This window comes from Bos javanicus, chromosome 21, assembly GCF_032452875.1.
Source record: "Bos javanicus breed banteng chromosome 21, ARS-OSU_banteng_1.0, whole genome shotgun sequence".
In the NCBI taxonomy this organism is placed as follows: Eukaryota; Metazoa; Chordata; class Mammalia; order Artiodactyla; family Bovidae; genus Bos; species Bos javanicus.
This window is the reverse complement of record NC_083888.1, coordinates 55724160-55743168: the sequence shown is the minus strand read 5'-3', so window position 1 is coordinate 55743168 and position 19009 is coordinate 55724160. Positions and strand designations below refer to the sequence as shown.

The window sequence follows — 19009 nt, the reverse complement described above, 5'->3', positions numbered from 1 at the left end:
CCATTCCATTCTCTTATTTTGGATACATAGAAAATTTCTTATGTTAACACTTAGAAAATTTTCCTTGAGATTTTTAAGAAAATGAAAAATGATAACCATCTCTTGGGGAACAGGTTTTCTGTATTTATTCTATAGCTTTTGTTGACTGGAGCCCATTCTGAGCCTTGTCCTTTTCTGATTAGAATAAGGAGAATGCAGTCCTGCCAGGGAAAGACAGTTGATGAGGGAAAGATAGGTGATAAAGGAGGCCCATGTCCATGTATGCTTTCAGAACCTCGTGGGAATTACAGGTGAAGCCATTTGGGTTTTCTTGAGGCAACTTCAAAATCAGATTGTAATACCTAAAGAGGAAATGTGACCCCATCATGGGGCTGAGTCTGGGGGCGGTCCTGGTTTACAGAACTACATGTGACATGTAGAATTCCAAAAGATGCACCTCTGTGTGCTCTGAGAGCACCCGTTTCCAGGTCGTCAGAAGATGGCCAGTACATTTGGAGATCAGAGAGTTACACCCTCCTGAAAAAGCCCAGGAGGAGCCACAGTCTGCTCTTAACAACATGGGGCAAGGCTAGGCACCCAGCCCAGGAGAGTCCAGTTCTGGGAACCGCAAACCATGGCCGTGCCTGTGTATCCTGAAAGTTCTTCTGAGAGGACAGTGGGCAGGGTAGACCCAGCACTCAGACTCAGGAGCCAGACATTACAAGTTTGCCACTTCCGAGATGTATGACCTGAGAAAATCATTTAATTTCTTTGTGCCTGAGTGTTTTCACCTGTAAAATGGGGATAATATTAATACCTACCTAATAGGGCTGTTGTGAAGGCCAAATGAATTAATACAAACAAAGTAATTAGAACAGTGCCTGGCTTTGTGAATTGCTGTTCTGTTGCAGGTAATAGAAATCCATCCTGTCTAATTACAATGAAAAGGGAGTTTATTGGAAGGATACTACAGGAAGCCAGAAAATCAAAGCAAAATCTGGACAAGGAGTGCTTGTCTGTGGGGAGGAAGGAGACCCATTCTGGGGACCTAGGAGACAGGAATTTGTCAGCTCCTCAGAGCATCACTTGGGCTAGGGCTCCAGAGATTAAACATGGCACAGAGATTAAAAGTGTAAACTACAGAGTTTGACAACCTGTGTTTCTTCTTTTAATAAATTTTTTAAACTACTTTAACATTTACTGAAAAGTTATTATGGTGGTACAGAGAGTTCTCATATAACCCACACTCACTTGCCCCTGATATTAACATCTTTTTTTTTTTTTCAGTTAAATAGATAAAAATGCCTTTATTTCTAAAATGTGGCTTAACTACACCCATGGTGTGCTAAGCTTGTTTTGGAATCATCTTGCAGCTCCAAGTAAAACCAGGCCAGTGGAGGAACAGTCGGGGCTATTGGTTCCCGGCACCAAGGTGTCACTACTTCAGCAATTCAATCCACACAGTTATTCTCCAGAAGTTTTTTGTGACGTATGGAAAGTCGTTTTGGATTCCTTTGTACGACACAGAGGTCCGACCTTGAGGAAGATCGGTAGCCCACATCCTCTGCTTTGATAGGCTTAATGATATGGCCTGGCTTGGTGACAACCTTGGACATGGTCAGCTTTTGGAAGGCCCTCTGGGTGTTCCATGTAGATCCTATGGGGGTCTGGATGGTCCTTTCAAATTGGTGATGGTGTGTGAATGGATGTGAAAGCACCTGCACCTGATGAGCTGCTGCATGGATGTTCCGCTTCTCACTGATGATCACGTTTGGCAAATTCTTGTCTTTCCTTGGAGGACCCTCAGGGGCTTTAATGAGAAACCGGCGTCTCTTCTTGGCACTGGGCTTCAGGCCCATACCACCCCACTTGCCCCAGCCAGGCAGAGTCAGGTCCAGGTCCTTTGGCTTACTCGCCTCCACAGCTTCCCTCTTCTCTTTCAAGAAGTCTCTGATGGCATCATCCCCAGCAAAAGCTACCTTTATCATCTGCCTTTGATCTCTCTCTTCTTCATCTTCCAACTCCTGTACAGTCGTGGGAACTGCCAAGGACTTCACGGAAGACGATTTTGTGGTTAGGAGGTTCTGGAGATCAATCATTTGCTCCTTCCTTTTCTTCTCCTTGGGGGTGCCAATATGATTACTTAGATTCTTCTCCAACTGCAGGCCTTCCACTGCAGTTCTGGGAAGCTCCTTGTTTTCAACACACCCTTCTCTGCCCAGCTCCTCCAGCTCATCCAGAGTCTGAGCTCTCTTTGGCCTCTGCAGCAACATGGGCTCCTCTTCCTCCCTGGCAGGTTCCTCTCTCTGAGCTGTCCTCGCTGAACTCAGTTCTTGCTTCCCTGACTGATGGTTCTCTGTGATGAGTTTCTGAGACAGTGCCCTCAATTCGGACAGAACCTCCTGGCTGCTAGGATCCTTTGTTACATGTCTGTGCACTGGCTTCGCCATGTGGTTGAGCTCAGACTTCTGTCTAAGTGATCGCCTTTCCTCAAATTCTTTCAAGAGAGTTTCTTCCTCCACCACTGCTCTTTCTTCCTCACTTTCAGAAGTCTCCTGGGCTTCAGGCTCAGCAGGATTTTCCAGGTCTTTCTGGACCTCAGCCTCTTTGGCAACAATGAAGTGATTCTGGAACATCCAGGGGTTCAGTCCATTTGCCTTTATCTGCACCCCATTCACCATGTCAGGGACAAGAGGTTCCTCCTCTTCCTCCTGGACTTCCTCCTCTTCCTCACTCTCAGAGGCCGCCTGGACCTTCTGCATCAGCTGTTTGTTCCTGGCCAGCTGTTCCTGCATAGCCTGGCGAGCCTCCAGGTCGTATTTGGCCATAATTGCCTTTGATTTTGCCCACTTCCCACTGTTCTGGTGCTTAAGGCTCATTCGCTCCATCATTCTGGCCTTGTCAAGTTTTTCTAGTTCTTCCAGTGCCGCAGCAGGATTGACCTTCTGCAGCTTCTCAAAATCTTTTAAGGCTTGCTTGGCCTTTCCTTTCTTCAGAATTCTGTGATACTTTTTGCTTTTGATTCTCTTCTCTCTCCGAGCCCTGGCCTCATAGTAGGATTGCAGGGCCCGGGCCCTTTGAAGCTCTGCTCGGCGCATCTTTACCTCTTCCAGGCTCATAGCTTTGAGAGAGGCCTTTTCCACAGGAGTCAGTAAAGGCTCTGTCACAGGCTGCTTATTCTTATGGAGAAGATCAAAAATCTCCTGCTCCAGGGGAGTTCCTGCTTTCCAGCCACTGACCACATGTTCAATGGGAGCAAAGACTGATTGGGGCTTGCTCAGGGGAAAAACCAGCTGCTCTGCTTGCCGGTTCTTCAGAACAACAGGATCCCATTTGGAGAGGATTTGGGAGCTTTTATTGAATGCCACTTCTCTGTGGATCTGCTCAATCTCTTCTCTGTGAAGTGGTAACTCCACAGTCTTCTTCGATTTCACTCGATTCAGCTGCTTTTTCACAGCAGCCAATGAGGATGAAGTTTTAACAGGCTCAAGCAGATCTGAAAGGACCAGCTTTTCTCCTGATCCTTCAGAACTTACACTGAACTCTGACACCTTCAGACTAGCCTCAGACCTCTCAGCCAATTTCTGCCTATCCTTTCTATTAAGTGAACTGATTGATTCCAGAAGCTTCTGATGCTTTCTTTCCCCATCGTTGTCCCCTTCATCTTCACTGGTGCTCAAGGGGTAGTCTTTTGGCAAATCCTCTAGTTCTTTCTGTTGGTTCAAAGCCAGAAGGTTGCTCTCCGCAGCCTGGTTCCTGCTCATCTCAGCAGCCTGTCTCTCACATGGACCAGGAGCGGAAGTTGAAAGGTGATATTAACATCTTATAGCCTGGTTTTTATCTAGCTCCATCACCTACAAGCTGTGTGACCTCAGGAAAGTTATTTAACCTAAGATTCCATCCTGTGGTCCACACTTTGGCTGTTTGAGCTGTAGGATGCCATGTATGCATGCATCTGTATTCCTGTGTGTTCAAAGATACCCCTGCTCAGCTAATTCATTCTTCATGTGACCACAAATTTATTCACCTCTTCCCTGAAAACAGTCCATCCAAAGTCAGCTAATGATGGGATTCCAGAGATAATGTCATAGAGCCACTGTTCTTGGAGTCCAGGATCTCTAGGTGCTATCAATTTCTCTTAATTTCTTGTCAAAAAAGGAAGAAAATGGTGATAATTAGTACACTTGTATACCTGTGGTGGATTCATTTTGATATTTGGCAAAACTAATACAATTATGTTGTTTAAAAAAAAAAAAGTGACTTTTATGACCCCGTAACTAAGCCCCTAAAGCTGGCTTAGTTTATCTTAGGTTTCTCTCTCCTCCACACATTCCACATGCTGCCTTGCCTCTGAACTGTACCTCATTTGATTAGGATCCTTTGTCCCAAACAATGAAATGCCTTCATTCCTGAAGGATCTGAGGCTTTGGCAATCAGATACCTATCACTCTGTAAGTTAGTTTCCATTGATTTTTTTTTTTTTTTTCAGTTTATATGGATTTTTATCTCGGGGTATCCTTGGTAGTAAAAGTGTGTGGCCTGAAAGCCACCCAATTAATATTGGTCCTCACTGTGTTACAGGCTTCCTTTGTGGCTCAGCTGGTAAAGAATCTGCCTGCAATGTGGGAGATCTGGGTGCAATCCCTGGGTTGGGAAGATCCCCTGGAGAAGGGAAAGGCTCCCCACTCCAGTATTCTGGCCTGGAGAATTCCATGGACTGTATAGTCCATGGTGTTGCAAAGAGTTGGACACGACTGAGAGACTTTCACTTTTCCCTGTGTTAGAGCATCTCTATTTTTTCTCAATAAGATTGATGATCCCCTCTTGTGCCTGTTTTTCTAATGCAAAAAATGGCTACATGGCAGTCTTGGTGGAATCACTGGGGTCACTGTTGTGTTCACTGGTATTTTTATACTGGTTAGATAGGTCACTTGATTAACAGAGCTCAAAAAAGCAAAACTGTTGGCAGTGGCTTATTAAGTGAAATCTAAAAATAATCACATTCATTCTCCACCCCTTACTTCCCATTTTATTGTGTTCCAGCTATCTCAAGCATCCCTGTATACTGGGGATCTCCAACATGGAACATACATTTCATCCAACGGGAGAAATCACAGCGTCCCCAGGACCACTGTGCATGGACTTTCGGTAGACTTCTTTATGTCATAAGACCATCCACGTTTCTGGATAGCAGAGTAGCAATCATGCAATGGGGGCTTCCCTGGTGGTCCAGAAGTTAAGGGGGTGCAGCTTCAGTTCCTGGTTGGGAAACTAAGATCCCACATGCCTCATGGCCAAAAAACCAAAACATAAGACAGAAACAAAATTTCAAAAAAGACTTAAAAAAAAATAATGCTATGAATCCCCAAAACATCTACCCGTTACCTCACTTCTTTTTGTGATATGAATGAGGATAGGACAGAGGCAAATCGTGAGGGATTAAAATGTCTAAGGTTCCAGTGTGCTGAAAAGATTGCTGTTGTCTCCCTACGGGTAATTAAAATTTAAGTGTTTGATTATAATACAACACTTAAATGTACGTGGAAATTAAATTAACTCCTTTCCAGATTTCCTGATTGGAAAAATTCCAAATTCGTCAGAGCCTTACTATTCTCATTTTTTATTACCTCATTCCCTGTGTTGGTACATAAAGTGACAGAAATGGAGCAACACATGGTAGTGGATAAGACATGCCGAGCGAATGGGCACACATGCCTACTGTACAACAAGGAATTCATCTTTTTATGGAGCAAAAGGCAGCATGCTTACTGCCTGTGGTAACTGTCTCAGGTTCTGTAAGTTCAGGGTTCCTACCAGGTAACGCAACTCATCATGTGTGCACCTGTCATCTAGCCTGCTTTGTGTCACCCTAGGCAAATAGATGGGGAAACAGTGCAAACAGTGTCAGACTTAATTTTTTGGGTTCCAAAGTCACTGCAGATGGTGACTGCAGCCATGAAATTAAAAGACGCTTACTCCTTGGAAGGAAAGTTATGACCAACCTAGATAGCATATTATAAAGCAGAGACATTACTTTGCCAACAAAGGTCCGTCTAGTCAAGGCTACGGTTTTTCCAGTGGTCATATATGGATGTGAGACTTGGACTGTGAAGAAAGCTGAGCGCCGAAGAATTGATGCTTTTGAACTGTGGTGTTGGATAAGACTCTTGAGAGTCCCTTGGTCTGCAAGGAGATCCAATCAGTCCATCCTAAAGGAGATCAGTCCTGGTTGTTCATTGGAAGAACTGATGCTAAAGCTGAAAGTCCAATACTTTGGCCACCTCATGTGAAGTGTTGACTCGTTGGAAAAGACCCTGATGCTGGGAGGGATTGCGGTCAGGAGAAGAAGGGGACGACAGAGGATGAGATGGCTGGATGGCATCACCGACTCAATGGACATGAGTTTGAGTAAACTCAGGGAGTTAGTGATGGACAGGGAGGCCTGGCGTGCTGTGATTCATGGGGTCGCAAAGAGTCGGACACGACTGAGCGAATGAACTGAACTGAGGGCTCAGGTGCAAAGTGTGGTACAAAGACACTGATCCTCTGGCTACTGCTGTTGTTGAAATTAATGAGTTGTTTGTTTTGTCCCGGTGTCTTCTGTCCTCCACCAGCATCACCAGAACTACGTCGTTACTTAGCAAGTAGCTAAGTATCTCAGATCCTTCACAGTTCTTGACACAAACAAGGTTTGAATTTGTTCATGGGTCTACTGGGTCATGAGAGAAGAGTAACCAATTTGTACTGCAGCTGGAACTGGGCTAGATCCCACTCAAAGCTGTCCATTTTTTTGAACCAAAATTATTAGAGCAGAAATTCTAAATGGTATGTGGCATGTTCAGCCTCCCATTTCCAGGCATCATTTGTCTTGGCAGTAGGGAATCAGTAGGGAATGTGCGGTTCTCTAGCCTGTTCTTTACTTTGGAATGGGACATCACTACGGGATCCAGAATACTGAATTCATCCAAACTTTGCTAAAGCGTATTCTTACTAACTTTAATTTTCTATTTCATCATGGAATCTTACCAAGATATCTTAGGAAATTGTTTCTTATGCTCTTCGGGTCCTACTACATCATGAGATGGTCGCCTTGCTCCCCACTAGACTGGGGCACAGAGTCACAGTGGCAGAAGAGTTACAGCGTGCCACTAAATGGCCAGGGGAAGGCCCATACTTGACATGGAAGCAACATGCCAGGTGCCAGGGCCCTCTAGGTGCCATGGCTATGGTGCCCACTTGGCTGTCATTATAATGAGCACAGGGGATGTGGTCATCTTCGGCACCTCTCGTTTCCATCAATATGAGGGATCCATATCTAAGTGCAGCACTGCCTGCCTTCAACCAGTCCTACCAAGATGGCAGTTAAGAGCTTGGACTCCAGAGTAGGATCATCTACTGTCTTTGCCACTTTCTAGTTGTGTCATCTTGATAAAGTGACTTCTCTGTGTCTCAGTTTTATTGCCAATATAAAAATGACATTACTTGCCTCATTCAATTCCTTGGGAATTGAAGGAGCTAATATATGTAAAGTGCTTAGAACAGAGCCTGGCATCTAGAAGGTGCTATTAGAAGTGTTAGCTATTATACAGGGAGTGTCAGGGAGTACATTTTAAAAGACTCAGATGCTTCCCTTATCAATCTGCTCTTAATGATGAAAAAAGGGAGACAGACTTCTGGGTGTTATTAGTCTTTGAATTCTTCTCTCTCCACTGTATCAGGTGCTTTCTGGCCTTTCAGCATCACCTAACATAGTGCAGGTACTGGGCCCAATTTACATTAGTCAATCCAATCCCTTAGAACCCCAGCCAGCAGCCTTAGCTAGCATAACAAATACAATATCACTATGACAATGAATTAAAAATAATCACAAATTATGTTCTTCAATTTTTTTCAAGCATTTCAAAATTCCTGGTCCATAAACATTTCCTCTGAGTTTTAACAATAAAATGAGCATACTCTATAATTTGCAATTCTATGGTATAACTCTTTTCTATTCTGATAGTGCTTAACACTCTCCTGTTTGAGTTAGAATCCACCATTGGACAATGAGTAGGCAAAAGGAGGGATTTTTAGATTTGGTCTACAAGGGAAGCACAGCAGGAACTGGCATAGGTTTCACTGAAGGAAGAATTTAGATCTAAATAAGAATTTAGGTGATCTTTGCATCCATGGGATCGCAAAGAGTCAGACACAACTGAGCGACAGAACAACAACAAAACCACCACCATTTTATTTTCTCAAGATGGTAGCCTGGGCTGGACTCAGCTGGGTGTTTCTGCTGGTCTTACCAATGACCCCTCTCGTATATCCTCAGCTGGAGGACTGGCTGGAGACTCAGCTCAGCTGGGCACCTGATGTCTGAGCTTCTTTCTCACTCCATGTAGTAGTCTCTGGACCTATTTCTTTTCTACCTGGCCCCTCTATGTGGCTTCCTTACGGGTTAGTTGGACCTCTTACACGGCAGCTCAGGTCTCCTAAAAATGCAAGAGGAAACTGCCACGCTTGGGCCTAGTACTAGCGTAACACCATCTACATTCTATTGGCTAGAGCCAATCACCAGCCTCGCCCAGATTTAAGGGAGGAGGACTATGCACAATCATAAATACTGAGAGATGAGGTTCACTGAAGGCCACCAAATGCAGCAGACTTATCAGAAAGCACCATCCTCCAAAGGAACAAGTTTAGGCTTCTTTGTGGGCCAGGGCTAGGATGCCCAAGATGGCTTCCTAACTCACACATCTGGCTCCTCAGCTGGGTTGACTGCAGCAGCTGGGTTCTGGCCAAAAGGCATCTGTCTCTCCATGTGGCATCTCCATGAAGCTATTAATAGCTTTGGCTTACTCACAGACTTGTACTTTCATAGTAATTGGACTTCTTACATGGCAGGTGGCTTCCCCCAGAACACTAAAGTGAGCACCGCCAGACTTTAACATGTGAGACTTCAAAGTCTCAGAGTATCACTTCTGCTTCATTCTACTGGTCAAGGTGGTCCCAATGCCAGCCCAGGTTCAAAGGCAGGAGAAACAGACACCACCTCTTTTGAATGGCAAGGTGACATGGCAGAAGAGCCTATATGGTTAGGAGGGATTATTTTAGTCATTTGTGGAAGTATAAAGGGCTCCCCAGGTGGCACTAGTGGGAAAGAACCCATCTGCCAATGCAGGAGATGCTGGAGACAAGGATTCAATCCCTGGGTTGGGAAGATCTCCTCCCTGGATGAGGGCATGGCAATCCACTCCAGTATTCTTGCCTGGAGAATCTCAGGCACAGAGGAGACTAGCAGGCTACAGTCCATAGGGTCACAAAGAGTCGGACACAACTGAAATACACACTTGGAAATCTAATCTACCACTTTGATATTCATTAACAATATTTACCTGGGTTGTGAATTCAACTGGAAGTGTACTTCAGAAATCCTCAAAATCTGTTCTGAACTGGGTTTTCATCATCTCAGCTTTGGGCCACAGCCATAAGAGCTTCATTCAGAAGGGTAACAAGACAGTTCCGAGGAAGGCTTTTTTGCTAGGTCAGTTATACTGGGATTTGAGTCTCTCAGCACCATCAGAAGCAACCATTCTAAATTACAATATTCCTCTTTCAGTGTTCAACTAATATCCACCCCCTCTTCCTGCCCACTCCCATGTTATGTCACAGCCAGGAAGTCCATGATTAACCTAAGCAGCTCAGGCTACAGTGTCAGGAGTTCCTGAGCAACCTCACACTTTGCCATCGTGTAACTAAACTCCCTGCACATACACACAGCTAGAACTTCCATTGTGGGGCTCCCAGTTCAGGTTAAAAGTCCTCAGCAGGAACTTGATTGGCTGAAAGATCAGATGGTTATTCCTAGATCAACCAGCTATGGCCAGGGACAAAGTCAAGCAATGCAGACCTCACCTTCTGTTCACTGGCACCATTTCCAGAAAAGGAAAAACCATTATTTGGCTTGGCAATCCCTCTAACTGCTGAAGAACAAAAACCTGATGCAGCCTATGGAGAGCAGAGATGAGGACTGAGCATGGTATCAATGACTGAGTATCAATGGCTGAGGGCTCTGGGCAAACCGCAGTGCAATTCAGATGGAAGGGAAGGGGAAAGAGCTGGGATTGGTGGGTGACTGGAGTCCTTCTACCTCCAAACAAGGATGTGTGCTCCAAGCCCATCGACCCCCTCCGTGCCTTTCTTGGTAGACGCCAGCCAGTGTCATTAGAACCTCTGCCTGCTTTGGAATTGGGAGCCCTCCCTGCTGTCCCCAGCTTGCCCCACAGAGCCTCCCAGTCAGCCTCCACCTCTCTGCCAGCCTTCTCCTTCTCTGCCAGTCTCCTTTCTCATCCATGATCATTTGACCCATCATTCAAGGTCCAGTTGAAATGTCTCCTCTACTGAGAAATTCTCTCCCAGCTTTCTTTGATAAGGAGTTTTTCTTTCCTTTGAGTAGTGCAACACTGTGCACAGTTCTATATTATCACACCTCTTAGCCTGGGTCTGCTCTTTACACACTTGTCTCTCCTCTTCACTAGGTGTGGTGCTGATTTTCTATCACATTTCCTTTTAATGCCTGTCCAGGGTAGTGACTAACACATGGTTGATGTTCAATAAGTGAATGAGGAATGAAAAATATTTTATATCAAATTTGGGGATGAACAGGAGAACATAAATATGATATGAGAGCACCCTTCTATGAAAGATGTTCAGATGAAGTAGCACGATATGTAACATCCCACAGGCACAATAGGCACATCCCACAATTTATTGAGTAGGCACTCAATAAATATTTGTTGAAATGAATAAGCAGGACTCAGAAGAAGAGGTTTTGAGGATCACTATGATATGTATATAATTATGTGTTTCTTTTTCATCTGTCTTTGTTTTCTTAAGAGTAGTAATGGGGGAATTTAGAAAATAAAAGTATGAGGAAGAAAAATTAAAATCATACCACCTAAAATTTTTATATCTTTTCTTAGTCTTCTGTGTTTTGTGTGTGTGTATCTGTGTGTGTGTGTGTGTGTATGTGTATGTGCATGTATAAGCATACCTAAGATAAAGTAATTCTCTTGGAAAAATGGTTTGGGGTCAGACTGTGGTTCATCCTTGGAGAAGGCAATGGCAAGCCACTCCAGTACTCTTGCCTGGAAAATCCCATGGACGGAGGAGCCTGGAAGGCTGCAGTCCATGGGGTCGCTACTAGTCGCACACGACTGAGCGACTTCACTTTCACTTTTCACTTTCATGCACTGGAGAAGGAAATGGCAACCCACTCCAGTGTTTTTGCCTGGAGAATCCCAGGGATGGGGGAGCCTGGTGGGCTGCTGTCTATGGGGTCGCACAGAGTCGGACACGACTGAAGTGACTTAGCAGCAGCAGCAGCAGTGGTTCATCCTAACTCTCCTTTGGTCCCCAACCTAGATCAGTTTACAGGAGAATCTGTCATGTTAGATCCTGTCTCTGAATAAATTGGTTATATCTTGTGAACATTTCTCAGGATCAAATTAAAAAAAGAGATCACTTTCTGATTTGCCATCATGCCATTCATAAATCTCAGAGATTATGGTTGTGATAAAATTGATAATCATTCTGGTCAATTTTTTTTTCTGTTTTAATCATATTTTTAAGAACATGTAGTTTTCCTTTGGGACTTAGAAGAAAAAACCCTCTGATAACAAATTGATCTGTCTAAAATGAATTATTGCAAATTAACAGCAATCTTAGGAAAAAAATCAATTTTGTTAATAGAGATAGAATTATCAGTCTCATTCCTGGGAATGTATTTTTTTGAAACAGGAGCTTAAAATAATTTTTTCTTTATCAAGAATTTTTTATATTTCATTTCCATCTTATCTTTTCTTTCAGCAAATTGCTTCTTATACGTAGTCATTACTAAGTATGTGTTGAATGAATGAAAAAAAGATACTTCAAATCTGTTTATCTCTAGCAGAATTAATCAAGGAAAGAGAATTAGATGTTAAAAATTGAAAACCGAAATGAAAAATACCAAGTTAAAGATTCTAAGTAATAGTAAGCATTTTCAATGTGTGTGTGTGTGTGTGTGGCGGCGGGGGGGTGGGGGGGGGAGGGACCATTTGAATTAAAAAAAATTCCTGTAAGGGAAAATGTTTGATCCATAGACCACTGTAAGAAGATGTAACTCATTTTGTGGTAGTAATTTAGGAAGAACATCAGAAAAAACAAAGGTTGGTAATATAGAAATGATTGTCAGTGGAGAAGTTCTGTTCAGCGAGTTGGTCTTGGCTCACACAATCCCCCTACAACTGGGGGAATCTAGGCCTCATAACTTGCCTGAAGTTCCAGGACCCAAGTAAGGAACGGTGGGGATTTATAGGTTTTCCTATGAATCTAAGAGCTAGTCTCAGGGTCCTGCTGTAGCTTCCAAGATGGAACCTGATATGCCTGAGAGAATGAATGAAGAAAGAGGAGGGAACAGGAGCCCCAGAGCCTCCGGTGGAAGGAGAGAGGAAGGGGAAGGGAGAGGAGACTCAGGCTGCATGCCATCCTAAAAAAGTCTCAGCCAGGGGTGAGCCTAGGAACAGGATTGCCTTGAGAAGAGTTTCATGTCAAGCAGAAATGGCCAGTTCTAAGTCCCTTCTGGCGCAGGCCTCCCTTGGTTGAGACAAGCCGAGGGAGGGCATTTCCCCCAGGGAACACTGCAGGGAAACGAGGTGGGGAAACTGGAGGCTGTTTGCTGACCCCATCCTCGGTTGCAGGTTCTCTGGAGCAGAGACCTGAGCCGATACCTCCATGGCTACCATTCCCCACGGACACCTGGAAATCTGATTTCATGCTGGATTACTTGTATGCTGCTGCTGCTGCTAAGTCGCTTCAGTCGTGTCCGACTCCGTGCGACCCCATAGACGGCAGCCCACTAGGCTCCTCTGTCCCTGGGATTTTCCAGGCAAGAATACTGGAGTGGGTTGCCATTGCCTTCTCCAATGCATGAAAGTGAAAAGTAAAAGTGAAGTCGCTCAGTCGTGTCTGACTCTTTGCAACCCCATGGACTGAAGCCTACCAGGCTCTTCTGCCCATGGGATTTTCCAGGCAAGAGTACTGGAGTGGGGTGCCATTGCCTTCTCCAAGATTACTTGTATGCTGCTGCTGCTGCTGCTAAGTTGCTTCAGTCGTGTCCGACTCTGTGAGACCCCAGACATGGCAGCCCACCAGGCTCCCCCGTCCCTGGGATTCTCCAGGCAAGAACACTGGAGTGGGTTGCCATTTCCTTCTCCAATGCATGAAAGTGAAAAGTGAAAGTGAAGACGCTCAGTTGTGTCCGACCCTCAGCAACCCCATGGACTGCAGCCTACCAGGCTCTGCCGCCTATGGGATTTTCCAGGCAAGAGTACTGGAGTGGGGTGCCATTGCCTTCTCCAAGATTACTTGTATAGGACCCGACATATCCCTGGCAGACGCTCCCTAGAAGCACAGCTGTTGCCAGTGACTGATTAGAGAGACTGAAAGCAGATCAGAGACGAGAGAAATCTCCCGCACCCCACCACTCCTTTTGATGCAGACTGTGTGAGGACGTTGTGTTGTCCGTTATTCCTTCCTTTATGTCCATAGGATTCTCCAGGCAAGAATACTGGAGTGGGTTGCCATTTCCTCCTCCAAGGGATCTTCCTGACCCAAGAATCAAACCTGTATCTCCTGTATTGCAGTCAAATTCTTTACCATCTGAGCCAGCAGGGAAGCCCTTTGGTGTCAGTTAAATACTTATCCCTTTGGTGTCAGTTAAATAAGACTTCAAACATGTTTTCTGGAAGGAGGATGCAGAGGAAGAGGAGTCTAATGTTGGATAAATAAGACATAATTAGGTCCTTGGATACATGAATCTGAGAAGTTAGTAGTAGGTAGGTAAGTTCTTAAAGCATGATGAAAGTAATATGTGAGATACCAACTTAACCAGTGAGAAGAGGACAATTTGAAAAGGCAAGAGCAGGGACTTCCCTGGTGGTGCAGTGGCTAAGACTCTGCATTCCCAATACAGGAGGCCCAGGTTCAATCCCTGGTCAGGGATTAGATCCCACGTGTCGCAACTAAGACCTGGCACAGACAAATAAATAAATAAAATAAATAAATATTTAAAAAAGAAAAGACAAACTAGAAAAATAGTTGTTAGGATGCTATTGTAGCAATCCACAACTGAAGTAGTGAGGCCCCAACTTGAGGTGGTGAGAATAGAATCCCAAGGAAAGGATGAATCAAAAACTATGACCTTCATATGAAAATTGATTAAATGCAGGAGAAAAAAAAAATTGGGGAGAAGAAAAAAGTCTGAGGTAATATCAAGATTTTGAGTCTGGGAGAATAAGAAAATGGGAGAAGTGAAAGATGAGCTGGTTCCCTGGTGAATTACAGATCTGCTGTGCTCAGTGAAAAATCTATATTTTGTGTATGAATTAACAGTTTTTAAACATTTAGTTGGGCTCAGTGGTAAAGAATCCGCCTGCCAATGCAGGAGATGTGGGTTTGATCCCTGGGTTGGGAAGATCCACTGGAGAAGGAAATGGCAACCCACTCCAGCATTCTTGACTGGGAAATCCCATGGACAGAGCAGCCTGGCAGGCTACAGTCCACTGGGTCACAAAAGAATTAGATACCACTAGCAACCAAACAACAATAAGGATTTAATAGATTTAAATAATATCTTGGGCAAGATGGATTGCAATATGGAAGTATATCATGATTCTTCTGTTTGAGTTGTATAATTTTTTCATTTGTTTGTTGTTATTAAAAAATGTATAACCAAAAACATGTGTTTTATATTATTTAGGAGAAAATAAGTTACACTGTTCCTTGTTACTCTGATGTTAAAAAACTGTAAAAGAATAACACAGTCAAGTGTTTTCTTACCTCCAGTAACGTGGTGAGTTACAGGTACGGGATATATAATCATTGTGTGCTAAGTCACTTCAGTCATGTCCAACTCTTTCTGACCTTATGGACTGTAGCCCACCAGGTCCTCCGTCCATGGGATTCTCCAGGGAAGAATACTGGAGTGGGTTGCCATTTCCTTCTCCAGGGGATCTTCCCAACCCAGGGACTGAACCTGAGTCTCCTAAGGCTCCTGCATTGCAGGCAGATGCTTGACTGCTGAGCCACCAGGGAAGCCCAATATTTTTAGTATTTACAATCAACAGAATGTGCTCCTTTCACTTATTGTCTATTATTTTCAGGATAGTGTCTAAAATAAACAAAAACTCACCTTTCTCACAACCATGCTTTATACATTTTGTAGAGATTTAATTTTTCTTTTTAAAGGATTCCTCTTCTCTATTCTCTACCAGAGTCTATATTATCTTCTTTATGATTTGGAGGCTTTTTCCCTAAATAAAGAAATTTCACAATAGTTTATGAACACCTTTTGAAAATATAACAGATCAGTTCAGTTCAGTTCAGTTGCTCATTAGTGTCCGACTCTTTGCGACCTCATGAATCGCAGCACGCCAGGCCTCCCTGTCCATCACCAGCTCCCAGAGTTCAACAAAATTAATGTGCATCGAGTCGGTGATGCCATCCAGCCATCTCATCCTCTGTCGTCCCCTTCTCCTCCTGCCCCCAATCCCTCCCAGCATCAGGGTCTTTTCCAATGAGTCAACTCTTCACATGAGGTGACCAAAGTACTGGAGTTTCAGCCTCAGCATCAGTCCTTCCAATGAACACCCAGGACTGATTACCTTTAGGATGGACTGGTTGGATCTCCTTGCAGTCCAATGACTCGCAAGAGTCTTCTCCAGCACCACAGTTCAAAAGTATCAATTCTTTGGTGCTCAGCTTTCTTCACAGTCCAACTCACATCCATACATGACCACTGGAAAAACCATAGCCTTAACTAGGCGGACCTTTGTTGGCAAAGTGGGAGGGATTGGGGGCAGGAGGAGAAGGGGACGACAGAGGATGAGATGGCTGGATGGTCTGAGTGAACTCCGGGAGTTGGTGATGACAGGGACGCCTGATGTGCTGCAATTCAGGGGATCGCAAAGAGTCGGACAAGACTGAGCGACTGAACTGAACTGAACTGAATATTTACTCTGCTTTTGAATATGCTATCTAGGTTGGTCATAACTTTCCTTCCAAGGAGTAAGCATCGTTTAATTTCATGGCTGCAGTCACCATCTGAAGTGATTTTGGAGCCCCAAAAAATAAAGTCTGCCACTGTTTCCACTGTTTCCCCATCTATTTCCCATGAAGTGATGGGACCAAATGCCATGATCTTCATTTTCTGAATGTTGAGTTTTAAGCCAACTTTTTCACTCTCCGCTTTTACTTTCATCAAGAGGCTTTTTAGTTCCTCTTCAGTTTCTGCCATAAGGGTGGTGTCATCTGCTTATCTGAGGATATTGATATTTCTCCCAGCAATCTTGATTCCAGCTTGTGCTTCCTCCAGCCCAGCATTTCTCATGATATACTCTGCATATAAGTTAAATAAACAGGGTGACAATATACGGCCTTGATGTACTCCTTTTCCTATTTGGAACCAGTCTGTTGTTCCATGTCCAGTTCTAACTGTTGCTTCCTGACCTGCATACAAATTTCTCAAGAGACAGGTCAGATGGTCTGATATTCCCATCTCTTTCAGAATCTTCCAGGTTATTGTGATCCACACAGTCAAAGGCTTTGGCATAGTCAATAAAGCAGAAATAGATGTTTTTCTGGAACTCTCTTGCTTTTTCCATGATCCAGCAGATGTTGGCAATTTGATCTCTGGTTCCTCTGCCTTTTCTAAAACCAGCTTGAACATCTGGAAGTTCACGGTTCACGTACTGATGAAACCTGGCTTGGAGAATTTTGAGCATTACTTTACCAGCGTGTGAGATGAGTGCAATTGTGCGGTAGTTTAAGCATTCTTTGGCATTGCCTTTCTTTGGGATTGGAATGAAACTGACCTTTTCCAGTCCTGTGGCTACTGCTGAGTTTTCCAAATTTGCTGGCATATTGAGTGTAGCACTTTCACAGCATCATCTTTCAGGATTTGAAATAGCTCAACTGGAATTCCATCACCTCCACTAGCTTTGTTCATAGTGATGCTTTCTAAGGCCCACTTGACTTCCCATTCCAGGATGTCTGGCTCTAGGTGACTGATAACACCATCGTGATTATCTGGGTCATGAAGATCTTTTTTGTACAGTTCTTCTGTGTATTCTTACCACCTCTTCTTAATATCATCTGCTTGTTAGGTCCATACCATTTCTGTCCTTTATTGAGCCCATCTTTGCATGAAATATTCCCTTGGTATCTCTAATTTTCTTGAAGAGATCTCTAGTCTTTCCCATTCTGTTCTTTTCCTCTATGTCTTTGCATTGATTGCTGAGGAAGGCTTTATCTCCTCTCCTTGCTAGTCTTTGGAACTCTGCATTCAGATGCTTTTATCTTTCCCTTTCTCCTTTGCTTTTCACTTCTCTTCTTTTCACAGCTATTTGTAAGGCCTCCCCAGGCAGCCATTTTGCTTTTTTGCATTTCTTTTCCATGGGGATGGTCTTGATCCCTGTCTCCTGTACAGTGTCACGAACCTCATTCCATAGTTCATCAGGCACTCTATCTATCAGATCTAGGCCCTTAAATCTATTTCTCACTTCCACTGTATAATCATAAGGGATTTGATTTAGGTCATACCTGAATGGTCTAGTGGTTTTCCCTACTTTCTTCAATTTAAGTCTGAAGTTGGTAATAAGGAGTTCATGATCTGAGCCACAGTCAGCTCCTGGTCTTCTTTTTGCTGACTGTATAGAGCTTCTCCATCTTTGGCTGCAAAGAATATAATCAATCTGATTTTGGTGTTGACCATCTGGTGATGTCCATGTGTAGAGTCTTCTCTTGTGTTGTTGGAAGAGGGTGTTTGCTATGACCAGTGCAAACTCTATTAGCCTTTGCCCTGCTTCATTCTGTACTCCAAGGCCAAATTTGCCTGTTACTCCAGGTGTTTCTTGACTTCCTACTTTTGCATTCCAGTCCCCTATAATGAAAAGGACATCTTTTTGGGGTGTTAGTTCCAAAAGGTCTTGTAGGTCTTCATAGAACCGTTCAACTTCAGCTTCTTTAGTGTTACTGGTTGGGGCATAGGCTTGGAACACCATGATATTGAATGGTTTGCCTTGGAAACGAACAGAGATCATTCTGTCGTTTTTGAGATTGCATCCAAGTACTGCATTTCGAACTCTTTTGTTGACCATGATGGCTACTCCATTTCTTCTAAGGGATTCCTGCCCACAGTAGTAGATATAATGGTCATTTGAGTTAAATTCACCCATTCCAGTCCATCTTAGTTCATTGATTCCTAGAATGTCGACATTCACTCTTGCCATCTCCTGTTTGACCACTTCCAATTTGCCTTGATTCATGGACCTAACATTCCAGGTTCCTATATGCAATATTGCTCTTTACAGCATTGGACCTTGCTTCTCTCATCAGTCACATCCAACAACTGGGTATTGTTTTTGCTTTGGCTCCATCCCTTTATTCTTTCTGGAGTTATTTCTCCACTGATCTCCAGTAGCATATTGGGCACCTACCAACCTGGGGAGTTCTTCTTTCAGTATCCCATCATCTTGCCTTTTCATACTGTTCATGGGGTTCTCAAGGCAAGAATACTGAAGTGGTTTGCCATTCCCTTCGCCAGTGGACCACATTCTGGCAGACCTCTCCACCATGACCCGTCCGTCTTGGGTGGCCCCACATGGCATGGGTTAGTTTCATTGTGTTAGACAAGGCTGTGGTCCGTGTGATCAGATTGGCTAGTTTTCTGTGATTATGGTTTCAGTGTGTCTGCCCTCTGATGCCCTCTAGCACCACCTACCGTCTCACTTGGGTTTCTCTTACCTTGGACGTGGGGTATCTCCTCACAGCCAGCCCTCCTGACCTTGAATGTGGAGTAGCTCCTCTTGGTCCTCCTGCGCCCGCGCAACAGCCACTCCTTGGACGTGGGTTTGCTCCTTTCAGCCGCCACCCCTGACCTTGGACGTGGGGTCTGATAACAGATCAACCTGTGTTAGATTTTTATAATGTAAATGTAGATTTGCCATTA

The 19009-nt window shown here is 44.1% G+C and overlaps 1 protein-coding gene across 1 annotated transcript; it reads right to left on the bottom strand.

Annotated features, from left to right (window-relative positions):
• Window positions 1-100: 100 nt before the first annotated feature.
• LOC133234495 (U3 small nucleolar RNA-associated protein 14 homolog A-like) lies at window positions 101-4121 on the bottom strand. The gene has a single exon (XM_061395112.1). It carries the CDS (start codon window positions 3741-3743, stop codon window positions 1431-1433), a length of 2313 nt encoding a protein of 770 aa, XP_061251096.1. The 5' UTR covers window positions 3744-4121; the 3' UTR covers window positions 101-1430.
• Window positions 4122-19009: the final 14888 nt, after the last annotated feature.